Source organism: Xiphophorus maculatus, chromosome 15, assembly GCF_002775205.1.
Source record: "Xiphophorus maculatus strain JP 163 A chromosome 15, X_maculatus-5.0-male, whole genome shotgun sequence".
Classification (NCBI taxonomy): Eukaryota; Metazoa; Chordata; class Actinopteri; order Cyprinodontiformes; family Poeciliidae; genus Xiphophorus; species Xiphophorus maculatus.
This window is the reverse complement of record NC_036457.1, coordinates 22,956,959-22,981,903: the sequence shown is the minus strand read 5'-3', so window position 1 is coordinate 22,981,903 and position 24,945 is coordinate 22,956,959. Positions and strand designations below refer to the sequence as shown.

The window sequence follows — 24,945 nt, the reverse complement described above, 5'->3', positions numbered from 1 at the left end:
AATGCAAAGCAATTATAGTCTATATTTTCCTCATCAGGTATAAAGTTTCTGTTTCTGCTGCTGACAGTCCTGGAGGGCTGAGCTGATCTGAGACTGTAGCTGTTAAACAGACCAGAGGACAGAAGGTCAAAGGTTATAAAGTTATGAAATAAGCTAATTTGCGGCCATTTTACTAATTAAGCCCTAATAATATCTATTTAACCTCTAGAACAACCTGGTTGCAGACTGATTTATAGATCAAAAACTCAAAGGGCTTAACTCTATATAATGTTTCAATGTTAAACCTCTAGAACTAGAATTATAAGACTGGGATATCAAGGCAAAGAAAACTCAGTAGCTGCTGGTAGGGGCCATTTAGGGGCTTCCAGACTCTCAGGGGCTTCCAGACTCTCAGGGGCCCCTAGAAATGGTTTAATTGTAACACAGACCATAGATCTAAACCTGTAGCATCATTTATAGAGAATAACAATGTTATTACATTTTATTTAATGCATTCAGCTGAGAAAAATAAATAGTACATTTAGGATTTAATTAGGAAGTTTACTTTGTAAAAGTTTAAAGAATCATCTTGATAGTTTGATTGTTGTGTTACCATGGCTACAATATGGTGTAATCTTTGTGTTTGAATTGGATTTGTTCACAAATACATCACAGCAAATAACCAATAATCAGTGATTGATTTTAAACTCGGCCAATAAACCTGGTCTCCTTCTCACAGATTCACCTTATCTATATTTATACATGTTAGGATACTGAGGTTCTTAGTAGGATGGGTTCCGGAGGGAGGGGGGTTCTGTCTAAGGCCCCATTACCTTGGGCCGGCCCTGGAGGAACAGTTGCTGCGATGCGCATCTCTGGAATCTACCTGGAATCCCCCTGTGGCCCCTATCTGTCTGCTGATGCTTTGGAGTCATTTTGATTCATTTCATTTCATTTTTTAAATTTGAGCCCCTGCCCCTCCAAAGGTCTCTGCACGGCCCTGTCCCCTCTAATGATTTGGTAAGTTTCAAAAGACTAAATATATGTCAGACAGATACCTTCATTCCATTATTTTACACACTTAACCATAGTGGGGTTGTGAGGGGTGCTGGTGCCTATCTCCAGCTGTCAACAGTCACCCTCTACAGGTCGCCAGTCCAACACAGAGACAGACAGGACTAAAAAAAATGCACACACCCACAGGAGAATTTAAAGATATCATTAAACCTGACAGTTATGTTTTTGACTGTGGGAGGAAGCTGGAGTACCTGGAGAGAAACCACACATGAACAAGGAGAACATGCATAGAAGGTCCTGGGAATCAAACCCAGCAGTGCTACCAACTGCACCACTGTGCAGCCTACACAGATTTCAATACTTAAAAAAACACAAACAAAAACATATATTTTCTCTTAATTTATCTTTTTAAGATACCTTTGCTAAAAAATAACAAAAAAATAACAAAACAAAGCAAAAAAGCCCAATAAGATTCAGAAGTGGAAAGTTTATCAAAAATGTTCAGTGTCTTTTCTTGCAAAACAAAAATCACATTTTCCTGTAAGATGTTTTCCCATTTTAAATAATATACTGTTTAACCTCATATGACCAAAACCTAATCTAGATATTTTCTTCCCGCTCTCGCCTTACTCCATATACTGTCTCTATCCTTGTTTCTCCACACCACCCCAATTTCTTCATGTGTAACTCCTGCTGCAAATCAACCCTCATCCCACAGCCACAACAAGCAGCTAGTTCAGCTTGAAGCTGACCTCCATATTTCCTTTATGTAATTAAACTGTTGTCAAAACGTCCATGCTATCAGTGCTGCATACATTCTCCTTTGTGCTGCTTCATACACTTGTATTAACATCATTAATATCGTGGCACCACAAACAAAAAATGTGACTAACAAATCATCACTAATGTTATGTTTGACAGATATGAAAAATGGGGAGAGGGAAGGAGGAGTCATGGCACCTTTGCCCAGGTTTATTCATGCGCAGGCTGGTGTTGTAGAATTTGTTTGGCAAACCGTGAAAGAACTGAACATCTTTTTGTGGGTCTCACCAGTAACAGCAGCTCTGCAACAAAACATTGAAACTGATAATCTTTAAAAATGTCTACATTTTGGTCTAAAGCAGGGGTCTCAAACTCCAGTCCTCAGGGGCTGCTGTCCTGCACAGGATGTGCCACAGGTACAAAACACTGGAATGAAATGGTTTAATTTCCTCCTCCTTGTGTAGATCAGTTCTCCAGAGCTTTAATGACCTAATTATTCTACTCAGGTGTGGTGCAGCAGAGGCACATCTAAAAGTTGCAGGACTGCGGCCCTTGAGGACTGGAGTTTGACACCTGTAGTAAAGGATTAGAAAAGTATATATGAGCAAAATGTTTCTAAAATGCAGTAGAAAATGTAACCAATTAAAACTCATTTAAACACATGAGGGGTTGAATGTTCTGTCAATCATTCAAAAATTATATCCAACGTGCAAAGACAAGCATAAGATTTAAAATTTAATGAGAAAGTGAGGTGATAGATGAATGCGATACCAAAACTGGATGAGCAAGATATCTGAGTTGATTGTTAACATGTCATCAGCGATATTATGATTCGTTTAGAACCACTAGCACATGTCATGTTTTCTCATTTTACTCTAAGGTTCCTAAGAAGGTAACCTTAAAACATAACAGAACACTGGTTCTGTTTATGTGAAAGCATAACGATGTTCACACACATTTTTGGAGTTCCTTTTCAATCCTCAGTATCAATGAAAGCAACATCACACTCTATTTCTCTTTCTGTTTTGTTTCCACAAAAAGATTCAATTAAATCTGGCCTATCAGGAATGTTAGAGCAGAGTTGGTGATTTTCAGAGCATTGATGTGGAATCAAACTTACTGCATTTATGTCAAATTATGAATGTATGAAGTTAAGTTAAGGACCAGACCAGATTAATGGAATAAACGATTTATTGTCACATCAGTCAAACATGATAGGCTGCTGAGAGGATTCAGACCAGAAACACATTTAATCCAGTGATGAACAATTAAGTGAGATCAACCTTTTTAATATTCTGAGAGTTTGTGATCCAAAAAATTAAACCACAATCTTTTTTTTAACACAAAATGTAACCCTGCTGGATATGTGTGCAGATAATTTGTTGAAGTTCTGCTTGATTTGAAATCAGAATTCAGTCTTCATTGGTAAGAGTTCTGAGCATCTTGACTCGATAATATTTACTAATATACTTTACTAAGGTTCTCCAGATATAATTTAGAAGAAGGATATTATTATTATTAATGTCATTTTCAGTTGTATACATTTCTGGTTTTATTTTTAATTATGTTTTAATTATGTCAATTTTGGCCCTCCATCCAGGTGACCCTGCACAGTATCTGCAGAACTTGGTTCTAGAGCAGGGGTGGGCAACTCCAGGTCTCGAGGGTCGGTCTCCTGCAACTATTAGATGTGTCTCTACTTCAACACACCTGAGTCAAATAATGAGGTCATTAGCAGGACTCTGGAGAACTTGACTGCACTTGGGAGGTGATTCAGCTGTTGGATTCAAGTGTGTTGGACCAGGGAGACATCCAAGAACTGCAGGACACCGGCCCTCGAGGACCAGGATTGCCCACCCCTGCTCTAGAGTCTGACTAGATAATTCCAGAATTTATATTTTACCCTCACAAAGAAAGAATTTTATTCATTCAGGTGCAGGTTTAAGCTTAGCACACCTGGGTGAGAATATAGCGGCTGTTGGGTGAGAAGCAGGGAACACAGTGGGCAGATCACCAGTCCAGAAACACAAAGGTCACACACACACACACACACACACACACACACACACACACACACACACACACACACACACACACACACACACACACACACACACACACACACACATACACAATGAGCAGACAGAAGCCAGTGACTGAGTAATCTCAGCTGAAGAAAGCAGTTAAAGGAGACAGACCAGACTAAAACCATCTTCAATTAGAAACAAGGTTTAGTGTGTTGCAGAGCAGCAGGTGTAGACTGGACAAGTTAGATTTTGTGATACAAAAGTTTTGAATCAAGATTTTTTTTTCTTTTGGGTGAGATTTTCTTATAAAATGTTGCATTTCAACGGTCATTGTGTAATGACTATTGATTTGACTTTTCCGTGACCCGTTGATTCCTCCGCGGGTCAGTTTTACACCTCAGCTCTCCTGACTGAGTCCCGATTCCAGCCCTGCATGGTCCGGGTCCGGTCCGGGTCCGGTCCGGGTCCAGGCCGGGGGCCGGGTCTGCATCTTGGCCCGCCCCTCTGAGACTTCTCTCCTCCCTCTCCGGTCTATAAAACATTGGAGCATCTCGCACTAAGCGGTGTTAGCCAGACATCGGTGCTCGGTTGGAAGATGGCGGAAAGAAGCGTTCAGACCCGCCCCAACTGGCCGTGACCGGTGGAGGACAGGACCTGTGTGTGGTCTCGGTTCCCTGAAGCAACAGGTTGTGGTTCAGCCCAGAAACAGAAGCCTGCAGATGAAGGAAAACTTCAGCGGTTGAGGAGTTGAACATGAGCCGCCACGCAGGTACGGACGCCTGGCAGACAGGTGCTTTGTGTCCGGACACACCGAGGCCCTGACACGGTCCACAGCTTCGTCGTGGATTGTCTCCCCCCCTCCGGTCGGGAGTTGTTTGCAGTCTGTGGAATGTGCTGCGTCGGTTTCTCTGCTGCTCATGGAACAGGAACGACTGGAAAGTCGGGTCGGGCGTGTTTCCAGTAGAAATCCTAACTTTGCGCCAAACTTTGCAGGCATCCAGACGCCGGTGCAGGACCGCGGCTCCTCTCCGCTGCTGCCCTCAGACGGTGTGCTGGGTTCTGGAGCTGTCTGGCTCCCTGGTATTTCTGCTTTTCATAGTTTTTTTTTCTTTACTTTGCTGTTTACATAAAGTAATCAGAATATGGTTTATATAAGCTGATTCTGCAGGTGTTTGGGTAGACTGAGTTGAAGTAAAACCTACAGTGACAGATGTACCAGTGTCAACTCTTTGCTGGTTCTCTGCTCTGTTCAGGTGTGTTTGACCAGCATGGCTGCCCTCTCATCATATTCCCAGCAGATGGTCAGGACAGGCTTTTGGAACTCGGCAAAGCAGAAGTTGTGGACTTCATCCATTACTTCCATGCTTTGCTCACGTATGTTGTGTTCAGACTAAAGCATGATGACCTTGGGATTGATTGTGCGGACTGAGCAGTCATGGTGGAATAACGGCTTCCTGTTTTTTGTCTGCAGTAAGAAGCAGGAGAAACGGAGTCTGGTGTCTGTGGTTGCTGATCTGAGGCAGGCATCACCACCAACCACCAGGTTCATCACAGAGACTCTGCTCCTCCTGGAGGTACGTGTTGTCGGTGTGGATCCTGTCTGGGTCTCCACTGGTGTCGGAACATGCTTCTCTGCACAATATATTCCTTTAGTAAATGTTCAACCTCTTAATTTTTTTCCCATGCTCTTAATCTACAGATGATCATCTCAGTATTTCTCTTTAAGCTCTCAGATTGACTCTGTAGACATGCCTAGTGTCGACACTTGTGTTTTCAGAGGTTGTTTCATTTCAAGATGCCCATAAATGTGAAGACATTAGAACTTTATTTTAAGAGCAGATCTGAGGGATCATGCTTTAGGAATGAACAATAACAGCAAAAATGTCAGTACAGTACAGTTGGGGTTTAGTCAGTGAAACTTCATGTAGACATTTATACGATGTTGGCAAACGAGACAATTTGTTGCCAGATCTTGTTCCAGGCAGCGTTCTGTAAAGTGTAATGTTGTATTTAACAGGAAAAAAGTGAGTCAAAATATCTTTCCTTTGCTCATGGTTTTTAAAAACACCCAATTAAATGAAGTCCAGTGAGTTTTTGGGTGTAAAATTAATTCCAAAGTTGACTTTAATCAAATTAAGTGTATTTAACTTTTTCTTTTAAATCTTGTATAGTTATACTAAGTCCTTGATTTAAATAAGTTGAGGGCCTTTTGAGGTAAAAATGTTTTAAAAATGGACTTGATTTACGGTGCAGGGTAGAGTGTGTGACCTAGAGTTATAAAGATCTTTGCTTGTGAAAGTCATGCAGTGTCTCCCAGATCTAGTCTGCTTTCTGAACTCGGTGACAAGCTCTGCTGCTACATGATGAGGGAAGAGAAAACTGTCTCTGCATCACTAGATCATCAATGTAACAATGTTCTGCATTAAACTAACCACAATATCCCTGCTCTGGCAAATCGCTAACCCATTCTAATCTTTCATGTTCTAGTCTCATCACCCAGCCTGTCTCCTGCTTGTAAATGCTCTTAGGTTTCCGGGGCCTTTCTAACATGCCTGCTGGCGATGCTGCAGCGTTCCTCTGGAAGTCTCCCTGATGAGACCTTTTCATCCTACTTTAAGACGCAATCCAGTTGGTACATCATGTTATAGTTATTGTAGGACTTGATGCCCAACATTTGACTGTAATCACTTATTCTCGTTTTATGTAATGTGCAACAGGTTTAAGGTTTAAATCTCATGAAGCCCATGAATATATTTCATTGTTCTGGGACAGTAGAGAGGCTCTTCTCAGTTTACTGCAGGTTTAAAGCTTGCGTTGTGTTTTCTGCACCCAAGGTCTTCCTAACTATCTATATGATTTTAGCGGTCTGTCAGTAAAGGTATTTGCATTCAGAGATGACATTATTGCGTTGCTCAGTGCTACGAAACTTGTGAGACTGGGGAATGGTTTTAGGATAAAGATTGTTTTTTTTGTTCAATTCACATGATTAGCATCATGTGGCATCTTCAGGCCTCTGAGCCTCTATCTGAACTGCTCCTGCTTTAAAAAAGGCGTATTCATTCAAAGCCCTGCTGTAAGCAACAGCTTCACATAGTAAGCTGCTAAAGGAACTGTTATTGTGCTAAGGGGATGGTTTCTAATGTGAAGACTATTAGATGAAACCTACAGTATATAGGTCTAGACCAGAACATGAGTCAGAACAAAATAGAAATATAGATCGAGAAAATGGGGAGGATGTTGCTTAGTTGATTGCTACTGTGTTTGAATTATAACTTTACCTTTCTTTATTCATAAGATCACTTTTGTTTCAGTAACTGAAAACAGTTCCTGAAACAACGAAATTTTCAGTAACTTTTGTTGTTACTGAAACAATAAAAGTTGTTTCAGTAACAAAACGACTTCTGTTTTGTTACAACAAAACAATCAGCAGAGAAACAACTGCTGATTGTTTTTCTTAAAGCATACAACCAAGAAAAACGGTCGACTGCTTATGTAGAGAACCTACGTAGACAGAGGGTGATTATTCACTCTGCCGCCATACTGGAAATTTTTTTTTCTTATATTTATGACTCATCAATGATGTTTAGGCAAATGATTTTATTTATTCTCACTTTAGTTTTAAGGCTTTTAGTTTTAAGAACACACAGAACAGATGTTTATTATATTGTAATCTGTGAACAAAATACAAGTATTTCTGAACATACTAAAACTCTAAGAAAATCAGGTTTGGCCAAAGTCCGTAGTATCCCAACACATCAGCACAGTTCTGTTAAAATATTCTCTATCCAGAACTGCACAGCATTCTGGGAGATGCTTTAGCTGCTCAGCCTTTCTTGGTGAGCTAAGCAAGATGTGTGGCGTCAACCAATTCACTCACCAACTGAAACTCGCTTAAAAACCTGAGTAAGTTTCAGGTTTTGCCACCGTGCCTCATAACTGCTTAAAAATAAAATAATGGTGTGGAATGAAAACCGTGATTAAAACGGGTCATGCAAACAGTTTGGCTGTATTCAGATATTTTAAACAAAATCAATAATTACCAACATCAATAATTATCTATCACCTGACATGAAATGCGTATATCGTGATGAGTTTTCTGGCCATATTGTCCAGCTCTATTTTTATCCAATGTTTGGCCCTGATGTTTGTAATGTGGCAACTTGATGAAGCTTACCTGAAATTGTGTGTGCTGTAAGTAACCTTAATGTGGAGTAAGGACACAACTTCTTTGCCAGCACTAAAACGTCTTAAACATTCCCCTTGATCCGACTTTATTGCTTAATATTTGGAACCGTGGTCAAAATGGACTGAACAACTTCGTTCACTTCCTCTGCCTTCCGCCGCTAATCTACAGATGACAATTCTCAAACGACACAGAACGCTGACGTCTGTCTTTCAGAAGTACATAAATTGTTAAACCTCCTGGGAAGTTTGTCAGACATTAAGAAATGGCTGACAATTTCCTTTATTTAAACTCGAAAAGGCTTGAATATTGTGCCTGAAAGCAAATCGGACAAATATGTCCATTTAGATTCAGTTGTCCAGTTTAGTCTGAGGAACTTGTGCGTTGGTTGGTCAGACCACGTCTCAGCAATCACAAAACCGGAAACACAACAGTCTGACTTTTGCTTGAGAAATATTTTAATATTAAGCAGGCTGTATTTCCTTTTAAAAATTTTTTGCTTTTAAATGTCAGTTATGCCACTGTTCCTATTTCATTGTACTCTAAAGAACATTCTGTGAAATCTGTTATAAAATTGACTTTGTCCTAAAAGCTACATAGTATTCAAGCAGAGTGCATTCTGTCCTATTAGGAGGCTCTGCTGTTGTAAAACAGCTTTGTTATGGAGCAGTTTCCTGTACCTCAGTTATGAATGAACATTGTTTTTTGCACAGTGACTTCAACGACTTGGACTGCTTTACTGGTGTGGATTTTCTTGCAGCCTGACATTCAGTAATTAATTCAACAGTTTGAGCTGCTTTACTCTGGGTGGATCATGTCTACAGTAGTCCATTATGGAATTTTTGTGGTTGGGGGTTGAAGGATCACATGCTTGGTTATCATCAAAATACCTCGGTGGAATTACTTGAAATGAGTATGATTAAGTGGGAGGTGCAAATATTTTTCCATAAATGAAAAGCTACTTTGAATACATTTCAGGCCTAATGGCAGCCTTTGGCTTTTGACATTGTTTGTAGTGTTACATTTGGCAATCAAAATGATTTGATATAAAACTTAGGCTAGAAAATGATTTATTCCAATTTTCATTTCCCCAAGTTCCTGTACTGGTCCATTTTGGACAGACTACCCATTCTGTTGGTCGTAGTCTGTGAATTATTGAACCCTGCTATGGAGGTGTACAGTTTGACATGAATCTGAAACTACTAAAAATATTGTGCAGTGCATGTCCAGCTCTAGTTGTTACTGACAGGAAGGTAAGAAGTCTGGGCAAAATCAACCTGGTAGTAAAACAAAATGAAACTATATCATTTTGTTAAACCTTGATTCAACTTTCTCAGCGACTTGTCTACTGTCATGGAAGCAAAATCTGATGTCTGAAACACAAGGTTTGAATTTAATGGTTCAGTGACGTAAATTCTAAAAAATACTTCTAATTTATGAACCTTCCTTTTCCAAGGAACACAAGCGAACCGTCCACAGTGTTTACATCATTCAGCCCAAAAGGAAGGATGCAGCAAAGCTCTTGCTAAAGCTCCTGGTCGGGTCAAAGTCCTGCGAAGCGTCTTTCAGGGTATGTACAGCGCATCCTACTGAGGGAAGAGCTGCTTTTAGTTTTGATATCTAACACGGCTCTGTCTTTGTCAGAATATCCTCCTGAAAGAAATTCCAGAGCTGTGGAACTCCATCGACCGGAGCCAGCTGCCAGCCTCTCTGGGGGGTTACTTTCTGTACTGCCACAGTAGCTGGGTTAGCTTTATGAAGGTAATGATGAACCGCTGAAAGAACGAAGCCAGTGACAGGAGAACTCTTCCAATGCCTCTCAGTAGAGCTAGTGAAACTTGGAGTACCTAATCATTTTGTCTTACTGGCTTTTCACATCAATGTTCCACAATAATTGCATAACAATAGAAAAACCTATACAGTGGCTTGCAAAAGTATTCATACCCCTTGAAGTCTTCCAGAATTGTTCTTGAATCAGTTCATCCTGTGTTTAACTTCAAGGTTTTTATTGGTGCATATATTGTCTTGATGGGTCAGTGTGTGAACTGTTGGTTACCATGGTGAAGCTTGTTCAGAGACTGTTCATTAACCAGTGAAAGGAACTGGCCTCAGGCCTGCATTCAGGCTGCTTATTGCGCTGAATAAATCAGAGGTGGCTGATTGGCTACACGTAAACCAATAATTTCTGTCAATCAGGTTTTGACTTGTAAGCTTAGAAGTATGAAGAACAGTGTTGTGGTACAAACTTTTTTTTTTTAGTATGCATCTGTGATTTTTCCAGCCATGGTGACGTGATCCTCTGCTGGTCCCTGCAGGAGATTGATGGCTTCGTTCAGGAGTTCCTGTCAGTGGTGCAGCGTTTGCCGTCGTGCATCTCCACGCTACAGGCTCTGTCCAGGCTGCCGCTGCCCTCCAGCCTCAGCCAGCTCCAACACTTCTGCAGCACAAATGAAGCAAAGTTCCTGCAGCTTAGGAGGTCAGGCCCTCTCCTTATACTGTCAGGTGACAGAAAGGTGACACTTTGACATTATCTGGATCATCTTCTTTAAACAATGAAACTAAATTTGTTAGGATTTTTTTTTCTTAAACAAGATGAGTCAAATGCACTTTTTCCTGCTGAAAAAAATGTAATTTTGGTGTCATCTGTCTTCAATTCAGGGGGGGAAGTCAACCATATTGACTTAGTTTTATGACAGCAGGACATGACAGTCCAACTGAGACTTTTTTCTTCTCCCAAAGTTGGAAAATTACATCACAATTCTTTACCATAACTTTGTGTTACAGGAAGGAATTGTTACAGAAAAGGGTTAGTTAAAACCTTCAGGGTTTAACTAAATTGTTGCAGAGTTGTCCAAATCTCAAGGAAGCTTACTCCCACACCAGAATAAATTACCAACCAGTTTCCACAAAAACGTAAAGTTAAAAAACTCATACAGATCCTGACTCCTCTGGTTCATCTTTATCCAGGCTGAAGTCTTTGGAATCGTTTTGGTCTCCTGTGAGCTGAAGCTACTTTGCTCTGTATTGATGTCGACAAGGAAAAATCTGAAAGGATTTATCCTGGTTTTTGTGAAAATGTTTTAAAGAATGACACCCGTACATCAACCTAAGTGATACTAATACTGGCAGGATACTATAAATGATTTTAAAATATTTGCTTCTGGAGGCTCTCAAAGTTTCTCTACATCTGCTGAACTCACACCATGCAGACTGACAGCCTACTAATAGTCTAGGACATTTATATCCCACTGAAGATCTTCAGCATCTGCCAAAAACTAACTTGTTGTTGGTGACTAGCCAATGGGAGCTGGGGACAGAGGAGGGGTCAGGTTTACTTCTGCAGGTGGATAAAAATGTCTCTGAAACCTTTTGTACCTAAAGTCCAAATGGTGGGGAGAATGGGAGTGTCTGAGACACTTTCCAATGGACAATGCAAACACCTAGTCTTTAAATATGTGGTCATCATTTACTGATTTCAACAACAAAAAAAATCAAAGTATTGAAAATGTTGCCAATAGCTATGATGGTTCTAACCAAGAATCAATCTATGACCAATGTTAAGCTGAACTTTTTTTTTTTTTTAAAGCATACTGGCTTCAAAGTTATAGCCACTAGAGGGCTGCAGTGATGTTTCACAGATCAAACACTCGATGTCATTTTAGTATTGGCTCACAATGTTTGGAATCTGACTTCAGTCACTCCTCCGGAGCAGCGTTTACTAACTGAGCTGCTGTGTGTGTGTGTGCGCAGGGAGCTGGGCTTGGACGAGCTACAGAAGCATTGTGAGGCTGTGTGTGAGAAGCTGCGCCACCCTGACAGAGAGCCATGCTACCAGGCCATGGCTGGCACCCCCTTCTTCACCCAGACAGCCTTTGACATGCTGCAGAACCACAGCAGGTACACTAGTTCAGAGTTGTTTCCACAGATTGAACTGTTCATAGTTCTCCAGATGGATGACTGCTTCTATGATTTCTTTTTTTTTTTTTTTTTCAGAATCACTGCAGCTGTGGAGAAAGTGGAGCTGCTGTGGCAGCAGGCCTTTGCTAAGGCCCATCTGCAGCTGCAGGTGTTGCAGCTGAGCAACAGCGCTCTGCAGGTGAGTCTGCTTGTTTAGCAGTCTGCTGGCTTTGCTTTCAGAAATGAGCGTTGGTGGCCTGCGGTGGTAAAGGTTCATGAGGGCTCTAAAAGCAGAGGCAGTTTCTGGGAAGAGGAGTAGACGTCCAACAGCAGCATCGCTTTTGGTTGCTGCAGCTCATTTTGGGGAAAACGACTGCTCTTCATCACTATTATGATGTGATTAAGGGCTAAGTGAATATTATATCTTTGAATTTGAAAATCTGTTTGAAATGAAGCATGTTTCTCATCAGGACGTTTGTGTTAATGGCCTTTAACTCATCAGTGGTTTAAGTCAACAGCTCTGCCATCTGTCTCTATGAAGGACCAGACTGTGATTTGCAGCAGACCTCATGTGGTGCTGATAAAAAAACTGAACTCAGGATGAAATGTTCAAGAACACCAATATTTACATTTTCTGCAAGCATGATGACTAATTCTGGCTTCTAAGGAGATTTTCTTTTCTCAGTGTGACATTATTCTCTGCTGCACAGGATGATGGTAACCATGGTAAATGTGTTTACAGATTATTGTGAAGATGGAATCTCTTCAAGAGAAGCTTCAGCCGTACAGAATGGAGATGGTGAAGGATTCTACAACGGCAGCTTTGCTGCTGTCTGAATTTGAAACGTCCATTTCTACTCCGGCTATGGTACAGAGCTCTGTCACTTCCTGCTGCCCCAGCAGTAGTGGTTCTGTGTGTCTGAGGATCATGATGTTGTGAGGTTATTCCCTCTCCCCTCCCAGGCTCTGATTCGCTGTGCTGAAGATGTGATCCACACGTTAGAGGAGATCTCTCCGGTGAAGTCGTGGCATGAGGAGAGCTGGGCTCTGGAGCTGGAGAGGCAGAAGGAAAACCTTCACTCTGCTGTCCAGGTTGTCCTCCAGACCCTCAGGGCTGTGTCCAGCTACCATCACTACTACAACAAGGCAAGTTGCCATCATGCAAAGACATGGGGTTATAAAGTGTGTGTGTGTGATTTACAGTATTCACATCCTCTTGGACTAAACAGTTGTCTGGGTATCTGCTACTGTTGAGTCATGAGGTATAGATCATGAAACATGTTTGTTCTCATCTTATAATGAATGAATTGTTGTGATTTAGGCCGACAGGTGGTACAGGCTGGTCCTCAGTGACCGCTTCCTCCCAGAGCTCCTCTCAGGAGTTTATGAAGAGCAACAGAGCAACAGTTTGAGGACAATCCCTGCATGGAGGCAAAGACTTTCCACGTTCCTGAGGAAGAATCCTCCTCCAGAAATGGAGGAGCTGCTTCACCTGTCCCGTCTGTCCACTTCCATCCCAGATAATGAGGTGCAACAGGCGAGCAGACGCCTTTCCCAGAGGTAAACGTCACATTACACTAGGAGTGTTGGTCAGTGTTTTGACTCTTTATTTTCTTTAAAGCAGCATGATGGTCCACCATAATGCAAATGTGTGCTGTGGTAAATGAAAGCTAGTTCCATGTGTAGCAGCTGTTCCTCGTTTTCCCACCCAAATCCTTGATGGCAGCTGGGATGGGTGATGTACACAAAGGATTTGACTCAAAACCTACAATGTATTGCTTAAATGACTTCAAATAGAATAAGTAAAATTATTGGCAGTTTATCAGTTCCAACACTGTTCCACAAAGGAAACACTGCTCTAAAAATCCACGGGACCACTGCATCAGTTAGTTGTAGTATTAAACTCTCCACAAAAGCTGCATGTTTGTTGACCCACTGAAAATGCATTGTCTTTTTATTTGGGCTTCAAACTTCTGTCACAAACGCAATATAATAATTCAGGTTTATTGACATCTTTAAGTTCAGGTTGTTGAAACAAATCTCGTCCTCTCCTCACTCAGCTCCTTCAGACTAGCAGCAGCAATTGGCAAACACCTGGCGGAACGGTGGATCTGCTGAGCTACAGGAGCTGCTTCTCAGAGCAACATTGGTAGAAATGTTAAAGGGTTAATAGAGGAGCCATGTTGGGATGACTTCCTGAGGGCGGAGTTTCAGGAAGAGCAGGAGTTTTTAAAGAAACGGATCAAATATGAAGCTCAAGTTCAAAGTCCATTTTTTTTAAAAGTTTTATTTATTTTCTTAACTGAATCGCATTATAACCTGATTAGTAACTTTGATAACAACTGAGGGTAACATAGTGGTGTCATCTGCAAATGTCAGGAGTCTGAAGGGCCTTTATTGCTGCTGCTTCTGTCAGAGCTTGTGATACCTGAACACTTATGTTCAGGTATCACAAATAATACAGCTGAATTTGCTGTCAGCTGTATTTGCTGAAGTCACTGTGACTTCAGCAAATGTCAGTGTGAGAAACGGCGTTCTGTTTCTCGCCAACAGCTCAGATGAGTTTAGTTGTTTTCCTGGACCAGACCTCAGCTGTTTCTCTCTTTCAAACGTCAGGTGCATGATTCTGAGGACGCTCCTGATGTCCTCTGGACCAGTGTCAGTGGAGCAGCTTCAGCTCGCCCTCCAGTGGCAATATGAGATGCTACATGAAAATCGGAACTCTGAACTTTGTCTAAATCATTCGGATGAAGACAAAGGGATGTCTGAGGAGGACCATGCAGTCTGTGGAAGCGGCTTGGAAGCAGGGAGTCATCCTGCCGCGTTGCTCTCGGCTGCTGCTGTCAGGCTGGCGGCGGCGGATCGGATCGCCCAGGTGGAGGCTCCAGGAGGAAAAGATGAAGTGGAGAATTTCCAAAAATTAACTAGGATCTCGGATCCTACGATGGCTGCCTCAGGACAGCCCAGCATGCAGGAGGGGGGTAGCTTCAGTGCTCCAGGAAGTGAGGTCGGCAGAAAGCTTGGCTCTGCCCTCCCAGCAAACTTCTCTAGCACTAGCATCCAGATTATCCCTAAAGTACAAGCAGAATCCCTGAACTTGGAGATCATGGTGAAGCGCTCCGCTGCCCCCCCCACCAATCCCTGGCTTAGCTTGCCAGTGGATGATTTGGAAAATTCATACACAGTCACCATTACCCCAAAGCCCACTCCCCAGAAGAAGCTGAGCCCTGAGTGCAGCGGAGTGGGGCGACAGAAGGGAGGGTCTTCACAATGCCTCACACACACGGAGGCGCTGAGCTGCATGACTCTGCAGCATTCTTGTGAAGATGATCTTGAACTCAGCCCCATCAGTAACGTTCTGTCCAGCACCATCACTGACGGGAGAGACACGGAGGCCCCCAACCTCCTCTGGGACTCCTACGACCTGCAGGAGGAAAGACCAGGAGCAGACAGGTAATGTTCTGGACCATGTGGACATGCAGCCACCTCAGCTTTGATGTACAGCAGTACTTTTTTATAGTGGCTGGATTTGAGCAAAATTCCCATTCAAGGTTTCCCCCCAAAACCTGCTAAGTCCAGCGGTTGGGCACTAAGGGAGTCATTCATCCAGCGGTTCATCATGTTTTTGAGTTAAATGTTTAAAGTTGACAGAAAATTTGAAAATATCCCTCGATAATTATGTTGAAAGATTTTAAAATGAATACCTGAACACCAACTAGAAAGTCTTAAAAAAATGCAAACATTCTAAAAAGACTCGAATAAATAAGCAATGCTTAGTCTGGTGGGGGCACAAGTAAAGCCTGGTGGATTGCCAGGCTTCTAATACACTGGAGGGAAACCCTTCAATTCCAGCTGGTCACATTTGCATTGTAGACATCTGAACTTTGTTGCCCCCTACAGTAGACTAATAGATCAGCAAAGGTTGTTCCTGTTAGGAGAGAGAGGTTCAAATCCAGAGGGTGACCTGGTGAGAGAGCTGCAGTCTGCTCTCAGATCAACCCTAAGTGTGTGTGAGACCGAGAGAGATGTCAGACAGACCACACACTGAACTCTATAGATCAGTGTTGTTTTAATCACCTTTTCTCTTCAGATATGGATCTCAACATGGTTGCAGTTTATCTGCGAAGTGATGTTTTGTTCTGTTTTCAGCATGACTGATCTGTCATTAGCCGACTGGGAGGTGAAGGAGCAAGAGAATCTGAGAGAAGTGGAGAGAATATTAAACCAGGCTGGAGGGATCCTGGAGGTCAGTGATCCAGTTGAAGCTCCAGGGTGCTGAACCACCACACTCTGCTCTGGGTTGGTTCCCAGCCTAACAGGAGCTCAGATGAGCATCACAGGTCTCTGTTTTGTAGGAGGAGGAGAATGTTTTGGCTCAGGAAGCCGAGCTGGACGCTCTGCTGCGAGACGGAGAGGGGCAGGATCTGTGGCCACAGTGGGGCAGTAACCAGCAGCTGCACCAGGTCTTTACAGAGCACATGTTCGACTTTACTCTGAAGTAAAACTCCATCATAACTGAAAATAATATTCCATCCATTTCTGAAATAAGCAACATGCTTTGTGTTTTTAGCATCTTTGATCCATGAGAACTCGGCTCCTTGTTTCACTGTAACTGCTTCAACTCAGAGCTGATTGGTCAGCATGCTTTTTAATGCTGCTGTAACCACACCACTAAACCATTTATGTTTATGTAAGTTATCAGACTGTTTTTCTAATGTTGCATATTTCCAGGGCTCCACTGATCTGGCGGACATTGATGGTGGCTGGCAGCAGCTCAGTCAGACCGACTCTATGACGGACAGCGACGCCTGTTCAGACGAACAGCTGACCGGCAGGCTGGACCTGCTGGGTGAGATGAGGCATGGTCATGTCCCGGATCAGCTCCTGCTCAAAGTCCAGGAGCTGAAGTTCGGCACAGGCCAGCAGCCATCGGAGGGTGCAGCTTCCACCTCGCCACATCCACCAGGCCTTCACACAAACAGGGAAGCTTTCTGGTTGCAACTGGGAAAAAGAGAAGGGGAGATTGAGAAGACCTTAAATGAAGCACCTGGTCATGAGGACATGGCTCCAGAGTCGGGGAGATGCTGTGTATCGGACGAGTCTGGAGAGGACGCTGAGCTCCTGTCAGAGACGGGTTCCAGCGCTGCAGACGGTGCTGTTGGAGAGAACCCACCGCTGTCTGAGGGTCTTAACATTGGTCACACTAGTAGAGTTTCTAGTTCTTGTGATTTGAAGGAATCTTCTGTGGATGTCCAACCTCTGATTGTACATGGGAAAGAGCTGAATGAAAAGCGATTGACCTCTGAACTGATGCCACATGATGGAGAGTTTAATCCAGGAGGAAAACTCCTCCCACTTCCTGTTTCGGAGCCAGAAACTGCTTCACTTCCTGTGAATGGTCGCCCAGCTGAACATGAAAAGGTGCCTGGCCCAGCTCCAGCCCAACTCCATTTAAAGCCTGAGGCACCCAGTAGGGTGGCTACAGATTGCAGGAAGGATTTTCTCTATCCCAATGTTAAAGAACACAACAACAATAACCATTTAGTCCATGGAAATGAGGAGACTGTTTCCGAAGTGACTAATGCAGAGAAAGCAGATCCCTCCATGGTGCCTGCTGGGAAAGATGAGCAGCAAGCAGAAGTAGACCTGCAGCCAGTCCTCCAGATGGCTCCCATTCAGCCACTGGAGTTTGACCCAGGAGGAGAAGAAGAAGAAAACCATCCTGATGGCGTTCTGAGATCTGACTCTGTGAGGATATCCGACCATGTGACACAGAGGGTTCAGACCCAGTTTAGGGAGGATGACATTATCCAGGTACTCCACTTCATGTTTTTATGCATAATTTAGTTGGTTTAGTACAAGCTCCTAAAACACATAAGGAGTGAGTTTGGTTTTAGTACAGAGGGTTATAAACGCTGTTGGCTCTGCTGCTTACTGGTACAGATACAACATGTTGCAACCTGCAGATGACGACCCAAAACTCAGTGGCCCAGAAAATTAAAATATCATTTTTTTTCATTGATCTTATCCTCTGTTATGAAGATAAATGTTGGTGTTTTGTAAAGTGTGTTAATTTCTATGGACTCAGTAGTTTGTTGGGCTCCTTTTGCGCTGTGGGATGGAGGTGGTCGGTGTTTCTGCTGAGCCCAGCAGCTGCCTTGCTGGGCCTGGGGCCTCTCAGTTTCCTCTTGACATTCTCTAGAAAGTAAAACCAACATCTCCATACTGCTGGTCAGCAGAGGGAAGTATGACGTGCTTCCTAACCCTGGTCTAAAACATGCAGGCACACTGTTTCCCTGCTTTAATACACCTGATTCAGATGATTCCAAGTCAGCAAACGCCTGTCGATTGAAATCACCTGGACCGAAACAAGGAAAAGCCTAAAACATGCAGGGCAGTGTGCCTGGAGGACCAGGGTTAGGAAACGCAGCTCTAGATTCTTGTAGACGGCTGCATTGACTCGGACTTTAAAAAACCCAGCAGACCAGAACCAGCAGATATCTTGGCGCCCCAAACTGTCACTGACTGTGGAAACGTCACTGGACTTAAAGCAGCATGGATTCTGTGCCTCTCCACTCTTCCTCCAGACTTTGGGAGCTTAATTTCCATTTGAAATGCAGAATTAACTTTTATCTGAAAACAGGCCTGGACCATTGCTCACCAGTCTAGTTCCTCTTCTTCTTGCCCCAGGGAAGATGTGTGTTTTGTCTCTGGATCAGGAGTGGATTGACTCGGTGCATGTAGTACTTGAAGCCTGTGTGTAGGAGACGTCTGGTTGTTCAGAACTCTGTGAACAAGCAATTTCTTCAGAAGTGACTTTTTGTGTGAGGGGTGCTGGAGATTTGTCCAGTCAGCAGTTTTCCCCATGATGATGACCTACTGACCCAAAGTGATAAACGGTACATTTCATAAAGGGTTGGGAACCTTATGCATGTGTTTTGAGTCAAGTAGCTGATTAGCATGAGCTTTTAATCTTGACTTTTTTTTATTACAAAATTTTTATTTTATATGTACCTGTAGATACTGCAGACATGAAGCAGTCTTTAAATCCTTGGCTGTTTTTAAATCATTACATTGGAACCAACATGAACCAGAAGAAAACTGACCGATTTCTGACCTCCAACTTTCTTTCTTTTTTTTCTTCTCCTGGTTGTAGATTACAGATTTCAATGTCCCTGTCGTCCTGGATATGGGATCTGGTTTGATGAAAGCAGGATTTGCGAATCAAGACCTGCCATACGTTACATTCCCAACAATAACTGGAGTTCCAAAATATGAGGTGAGATGGGTAGGTCCGTTTGGAAATTTTCAATTGATTAATCTTTTATAGAGATCTGGAATAATTCTAAAGTCCTCCGACTGTTCAGAGGAGATGGATCATAGCCCTAATGGGGGTAACTGGATGAGATTTAGGTTTAGACTAAAGCAGAGTGTTTGTCTGCAGAGCAGAATGTGGCTCACCATAAAGAATATTAGAACCCGCTCCTCATCAGAACCTTCAGCTGGGTTCCTCACTTTTCACAGGAGTTATGGATTTAAAAGCAAGGGTGAAACAGAAATGATTTTCAGTTTCTTTGGCTGAAAATTTTATTTGAATCTCTGTCTACAATGATACATTTGTCTTTGCAGGAGATAATGAGTGGGCCTGTGGAGAAAGAGCTCTACATTGGCCATGATGCTCAACACATGAGGGGGGTTCTGACTTTGAATCACCCCATTAAGAATGGGATCATTTGCAACTGGGAAGAGATGGAAAAAGTAAGAAAATGTAGAAAGCTTGCCCATGATGGTGACCTACTGACTCGGAGTGAGAGACTCTGAGAATGAATATGCTATTCATATTTCCTCAGGTTACGTTTGTTTGATGTAATGTTTTTCTATTAAGTTAGCATTTGCCTCAATGTTCCTGGGCTGTGTGAAGCCTAAAGTCGCTGTGCTACATTTGGCAGCAGCTTCTTCCTACAGAACTCTGCTGTTCATTATAGCCTGGTAGCAGGGCACTGCAGGCCAGCTCTGGGCTTTCTGCTGTGTGCTTAGTGTGTCCTGATGCTATCAGCAGACCTGCAGAACCAGAGTAGAAATGTCTGCAGCAGTTCTTGCCTGAAGGTGGGATGAGCTGCTTTCTGCTGCTGGGAGTTTAGGAATGGTTAACACGCCTCACTGTTCTACAGTTCAGAAAGTTTTATGGTATCCAGAATTTTTTTTCTGTGGTCGTAAAACTGAAATGATCACCATATTGTAGTTTGACAATATGAACAATGGCTCCTTGGTTCTTAATGGGGAAGTATTAGATTATAAAGTCCAATCAACGACTGGGTTTGGAAACTAACCTGTGGCTAGAAAGCCTATGTTCAAAACACTGTTTTCAACCTGGAACATTGTGTAATGTGCTGTCCTGAATTAGGTACATTTCAAATGAGTTTTCTTGACACCCAAAGCTCTTGTCGTGTTGTAGAACTCGCACAGCCCAGTCCTTCAGGCTTTTCCATTCCTTTTAGATCTGGCAGTACACATTCCAGCAGCTGTGTGTGGACCCTGAGGAACATCCTGTTCTGTTGACCGAAGCAGCCATGAACCCTCTGGAGAACCGGCAGCGCATGGTGGAGATCATGTTTGAGAACTTTGGTGTTCCGTTGGCGTATGTGGCCATGCAGGCAGTTCTTGCACTGTATGCAGCAGGGAGAACCACTGGTAGGTCCTGCAGCCAGTCGCTTGTCTGCACACCTTCTTCAGACAGACTTCTTCCTACCTCTTTTTTTTTTTTACTTTTTCCTAAAACCTAAATGTTTCACATTCTAAGTTGCCTAGTTTTGTTGCTAATGCATTGGGCCTGATGACCCGTTTCTAGGTGTGGTGTTTGACTCTGGACAAGGCGTGAGCCACAGTGTTCCTGTGTTTGAGGGCTACAGTTTGCCTCATGCAGTCCAGCGCTTCCCTTTGGCTGGTCTGGATGTCACAATGCAGCTTAAAAAGGTTTGCAACACTTTGCTTGGTGCTCTTAAAGGTGACCAGTTCTGTTAAATTATTTTGATAAACACATTAAATGTCCACTTCAGTACGAGGCCCTCTGGATCAGTCTGCTTCAGGTCTAGATTTACTCAGTAACTTTTGTCCGGTGCTTTATTGGTTTCATGAGCCAAGGTCTTCATCATGGCCTTGTTGTGCAGCCTTCAGTCTTCTCCTCTTTTCTGCCTAAAGCTCCTGCAGGAACAGGGCGTCTGCATGCGCACAACAGCAGAAGATGAGATTGTGAGGGAGATGAAGGAGAAGTGCTGCTGTGTTGCATTAAATTATGATGCTGAGCTGAACCCGGGGAGTTCGTCCTGCAGAGAAGTGCAGTACACCATGCCGGATGGCCAGATTGTTACCATGGGCACCGAAAGATTCAGGTAACGATGTACCAGTGACCGACATTTGGAGAGGGAAGTTTCTGAACAAGAGCTACTAAAGAAACTGATCAGGTCGCCTGTATAGCTACCAGCAATCTGGAACTGATGGTGGAACTTGAGGATCAAACCAAGCTCTTTATGCCAGTCACTGCCTTCAGCACCATTTTATAATTTTGTGGGACTTCCTGAATGAAGCATCCAATTCAGTAAGTTTTGTTCAGAGGGTTGGTGCAGACCTGTTTTTTTTTTTTTTTTTTTTTTTTTTTTTAGTAGGCAAACTGGGAACTGAAGGTTCTTGAGGAAAGTTTTAGCTTTTGTCACAATATACACATAAGAGTTGCTCTCTCTCCTGTAAGAACAGAAGTACAATGATGGTTCTTGATGTCTGTTCCAGGCAGAACCTTTTTGTGTTTTCAGGAATGGGAAGTCTTTATAGTTCTCGCCCACTGTAGCACACCACTTTCTGCACTTGAGTTCTTGTGATGTATGACATGTCTTGTCTAGAGAGAGCTTTGTTTTTCTCATGGCTTCAGGTAGAAGAACAAATCTCTGTTCTTGGACTGTGTGCTGCCTGAAGACTGACTGTATATGTAGTGACTCCGATAATCTCCAGTTACTGGCTTTTAGAGACCAGGGACACCTTTCTTAAAGCTGAACAGTTGGTTCTAGCTGCTTCTCTAACGGCCTTCTTGGTGCCAGTCTGTACATAGACCTGTTAATCTGTATGAACAGACTAAATGTAGCAGATGTCTTTGTTCCAGGTGTAGCTCTAGCTGAGTTTTCATATTACCTGTTTATCAGAATCATTGAATTAGGAAGTAGTTTTGATGGAATTATGCAAAAACAAATAAACTATATGAATATAAAGAAAAATATTTATGCATGTGCAGAGCAGCATGTGGATGAAGTGGCTGTGTTATTCCAGTCATTTAACTGTTGTTCATCAGTCTAGTGGCTGAGGGGAAAAACTGTTGTGGTGGGAAGTTCTGGTCCAGATGGACTGTAGTGTCCTGCCTGAGGAGAGAAGGTTAACCAGGCTGTGTCCAGGATAAGGGTCAGTCACAGTCCAACCTGCATGACAATCACCTTCTCAGCAGCGCACATTGCATTGTGGTCTGTCTGTCCCTGGTTGTGTACCATACAGTGATAGCGGTGGTGAAGATGGACTATGATTCCTGCATAAAACTGCACCATCAGCTCAGCTGGCAGTTTGAGTTTCCTCAGCTGCTGTAGGAAGAACATCCTGTGCTGGGCCTTCATGATGAGGAGCTGATGATCGGCTCCCGTTGAGGTCCTGGTGATGGAAGCGGAATGAGTCCACAATGGAGATGGAACGGTCCCAGAGGACAAGAGGGGATGTTGGGTCTGTGACTTTCCTAAAGTCCACAATTACTTCCACTGTCTGCTGGGTGTTGAGCTTCACCAAGCCACCAGCCAATCCGCCTCCATCCTGTAGGCAGACTCATCTCTGTCTGTGATTAGTCTGAGAAACTGCTGATTTGATCAGTTTCACAGACAGGTGGCTGGAGGTGCAGCAGATGGAAAGCAGAGGTAATGAGGGGAACCAATGCTCATGGTCCGAGTCTCTAAGATGTTCTGCCCCAGCCACACATACTGCCTTATATCTGTCAGGAAGTTGGCGGTCCACCTGCAGATGGAGTTGGGGGCGTTGCGCGGAGAGAGTTTATGATTGGTTCGAGGCGACTGGTCAGCTATTCTGTAGAAAAATATCCAACAGTTCAGTCAAATCTCTTGAATTCTGTTCAGATAAAATTGATGGTCTCTGACTGGTTTCACTCTGTGACATATTCCCAACCTTCAACGTCAGGCTGATGTATCCATGTGTTCTTCGACTTTCCTAACAAGCTTAAAGAATTCCATGCAGAACAATGTGGTGATTGAGCCAATTTCTCTGTCCATCCAGGGCAGCTGAGATTCTGTTTCATCCTGAGATGGTTGGACGGGATCATCCTGGGATGCATGAGAGCATCTTTAAGTCAATCCTCAGGTCAGACATTGACCTGCGGCGCAGCTTCCTGGGCAACATTATTCTTTCAGGTATCAATTTTCCTTTTCTTAGTTTCACTGTAAAATGAACTCCTTATACTGCAGGTTTTTTTTATTTTTTATAATTTCATAAACGTTTCTGTAAATCTGACCAGTTTTGGGTGTGATTGCAGGTGGGAATACTCTGCTGCCAGGCTTGCCTGAGCGCCTCCAGGCTGAGGTGAAGAACCTGGTGCCGGCAGACATGAGGGTGAACGTCTGCGTCGCCAGCCCCAAAGACAGACGCTTCCTGGTGTGGAGTGGCGGTGCGGTTCTGGCCAACCTGTCCACCTTCAACTCTGCATGGATCAGCCGGGGAGAGTATGAGGAATACGGGCCACAGATTGTCTTCAGAAAGTGTTTCTGAGACCAACGGAATATTGCACTTCATAAATGACTTTTAGATGAAATAGAAAATGAACCTGCCGTGAGCCATTAGGAGTCATTTTAAGTATATATTTTTATGTGTCTGTCATTTTGACTTTGGCCATCGTTGTGAATTCTGAGCTATAAGTTTATACTTGATGCCAGCTTGTGTGTGTGTAGTGTTTGTTTTTTTATAGAGCTGCTGTGTGCTTTATGCTTAGTTATTTACCATGATGGCCATAAGTAAATGTTTTGTTTTTTTTATGTCTGTCTTATATTTTTCAGTTGTGTCGTTAGAACGTAGTTGATTGACTGTTTATGGTTGAGGAACTGAAGCTGGCCACTGACTCTGGCAAAACTCTCATTAATGAGGAAAACCTCAGGATTCTGACTCCTAGCAGTTTTATTAAAACGATCATTTAAAGTCGATGAAATATTTAGTGTGTAAGATTGGGGGAAGATTGCAGAACTGCCTTTTGCTTCAGCTTGCAGTCTAGAAATGTTCCAGCTGTCTGGTGAAAATGTGTTGAAATGTACACTGATGCTCATCCTATATGTTCCAGATGAAAACAGTAGATCCCAGTGAGTGACGTGTTAGTTGGAGAAATGAAGCGGAGATGACTCTATTACAGCTGGTTTGTAATGAGGGGCAGGTGTTTGAGCGGTTATACTGTATAAAATGCTGCAGGATGGTTAGTTAGCCAAACCAAAAGTATTTCTTTTCTTTAGTTTAAGCTGTGTCTTGATACTAAATACTTTCATCCGTTTGCTTTTTTGGGGCGCGGTGAGCTTCTGGATTTGTTCTTGTGCTGCCCATGAAATAATTTTGACATGTCGTTTTGCATGAGTTTCTGCATGTTTGAGTGTTTATGTAAACTGTCTTTATAGGTTTGGCTTTTCCATGTTGCCTACTGTTCCAGCAGTAGTACTCAGTCATACTGTGAGCTGTTTTAAAGGAACCTGTGAAACTATTTAGTCTGTTTTATAGCTACTTGACAACTAATAGATATACTGTAGCAAACTGAACTAAGTTGAGCAATTTGTCACCCCAGTCTTGTTTGTCGCTTTTTTAAATAAATACTTTATTCATATTCTCTGTTTGATCCCTTTTATTATGACTAGATTAATACACAATTAAGCAAATCCTTAATTTAATTATTAAAGTGCATTCATGTTTTATGGAGTTCAGTATTGTAAAAGATTTGTAAAGAAAAATCAAGGCCCTTTGTTTTGGGTTACCATCTTTCTTTTTTCTCTCTCATGGACCTTTTTTCCTGAC

At 42.8% G+C, this 24,945-nt stretch overlaps 1 protein-coding gene across 2 annotated transcripts; it reads left to right on the top strand.

Annotated features, from left to right (window-relative positions):
• Positions 1–3,884: 3,884 nt before the first annotated feature.
• LOC102223850 lies at positions 3,885–24,757 on the top strand. 2 transcript variants are annotated; one of them, XM_023347390.1, is made up of 23 exons: positions 3,885–4,554; positions 4,779–4,865; positions 5,039–5,159; positions 5,257–5,359; positions 9,425–9,538; positions 9,613–9,729; positions 10,284–10,444; positions 11,719–11,865; positions 11,962–12,064; positions 12,608–12,733; positions 12,829–13,011; positions 13,187–13,425; positions 14,482–15,318; positions 16,015–16,111; positions 16,221–16,328; positions 16,597–17,679; positions 19,022–19,144; positions 19,495–19,623; positions 20,364–20,556; positions 20,714–20,838; positions 21,064–21,254; positions 23,179–23,312; positions 23,435–24,757. In XM_023347390.1, the coding sequence occupies exons 1-23, from the start codon at positions 4,539–4,541 to the stop codon at positions 23,665–23,667; spliced, it is 4,770 nt and encodes a 1,589-aa protein (XP_023203158.1). In that variant the 5' UTR covers positions 3,885–4,538; the 3' UTR covers positions 23,668–24,757. The 2 variants fall into 2 exon arrangements, with proteins under 2 accessions (XP_023203158.1, XP_023203159.1); XM_023347391.1 differs by lacking the exons at positions 3,885–4,554; positions 4,779–4,865; positions 5,039–5,159; positions 5,257–5,359; positions 9,425–9,538 and having other exon boundaries at positions 9,642–9,729; positions 10,284–10,481.
• The last annotated feature ends 188 nt before the right edge of the window (positions 24,758–24,945 follow it).

Bases quoted from the DNA above. Each gene is read 5' to 3' on its own strand.
- LOC102223850 (XM_023347390.1), top strand. The intron at 19,145-19,494 runs GTGAGATGGGTA...TTGTCTTTGCAG, and splicing joins CTGGAGTTCCAAAATATGAG to GAGATAATGAGTGGGCCTGT. The intron at 20,557-20,713 runs GTAGGTCCTGCA...ACCCGTTTCTAG, and splicing joins TGCAGCAGGGAGAACCACTG to GTGTGGTGTTTGACTCTGGA.